Source organism: Palaemon carinicauda, chromosome 7 (genome assembly GCF_036898095.1).
Source record: "Palaemon carinicauda isolate YSFRI2023 chromosome 7, ASM3689809v2, whole genome shotgun sequence".
In the NCBI taxonomy this organism is placed as follows: domain Eukaryota; kingdom Metazoa; phylum Arthropoda; class Malacostraca; order Decapoda; family Palaemonidae; genus Palaemon; species Palaemon carinicauda.
The window spans coordinates 118610937-118611690 of NC_090731.1; the positions used below are offsets into that span (position 1 = coordinate 118610937).

General features: G+C 42.0%; 1 protein-coding gene across 1 annotated transcript in view; it reads right to left on the minus strand.

Annotated features, from left to right (window-relative positions):
- Positions 1–488: 488 nt before the first annotated feature.
- The window catches only part of LOC137644499 (uncharacterized), a 102637-nt gene continuing 102371 nt past the window's right edge, over positions 489–754 (minus strand). The window contains exon 5 of the mRNA XM_068377470.1: positions 489–552. Within this exon, the coding sequence (XP_068233571.1) occupies positions 489–552 (64 nt within the window). The remainder of the gene's footprint in view (positions 553–754) is intronic.

The following is a 754-nucleotide window of genomic DNA, read 5'->3' on the forward strand; positions in this document are numbered from 1 at the left end:
GAAATCGTCTGGCCGAATGCTGATTTTGGCGGCGAACGTGGCCCGGAATTTCAGCCTGCTGAGCGTAGGAATGGGCTGACTGACTTTGAGCCTGTCTCGGCGCGCGCCTCAGCCTATCAGGGAGCTCAAATACCTCTCTCAGCCTAGTTCACTGAGCGAGAGAGGAGCCTGCCTGACTTTTTGGCTGGCTCGACGCGCGTCCTGACCAATCAGGATCCAGTATTCCTTCCTACATCTCAGCCTGGGAGGCCGAGCCAAGTTCGTCGTGCATCTGCTACCCGAACTTACAACCTCCGTTCGACCAATCAAAATTCGAGGCCCCTCTCTACGAACCAGAGCCGGGATATATAAGGACCCAGATCTAGCCAGAGCCTCACTGCTCACCTGAAGACGGAGCAAGCTGTTCCGAAACGCGTCGCAACACACTCCTGACTTTACCTGTTGTAATTTTCGAGTATTACTTGTACTTGTATTAATTACAACCAGCCTTAACCTAATTTGTATATTTCACCCTGATGAGCCTCACCAACTTGCCAGCTTAATGTAGCAATCCTGAAAAAAGAATTGTCCAAAGAATCGAGAAATTGGACAAGAAATTGAATTCTGCCAATGCAGCCATAGTATTTAACTCCACCTATTTTTATTATTATTATTATTATTATTATTATTATTATTATTATTATTATTATTATTATTATCATTATTATTATTATTATTATTATTATTATTATTATTATTATTATTATTATTATTA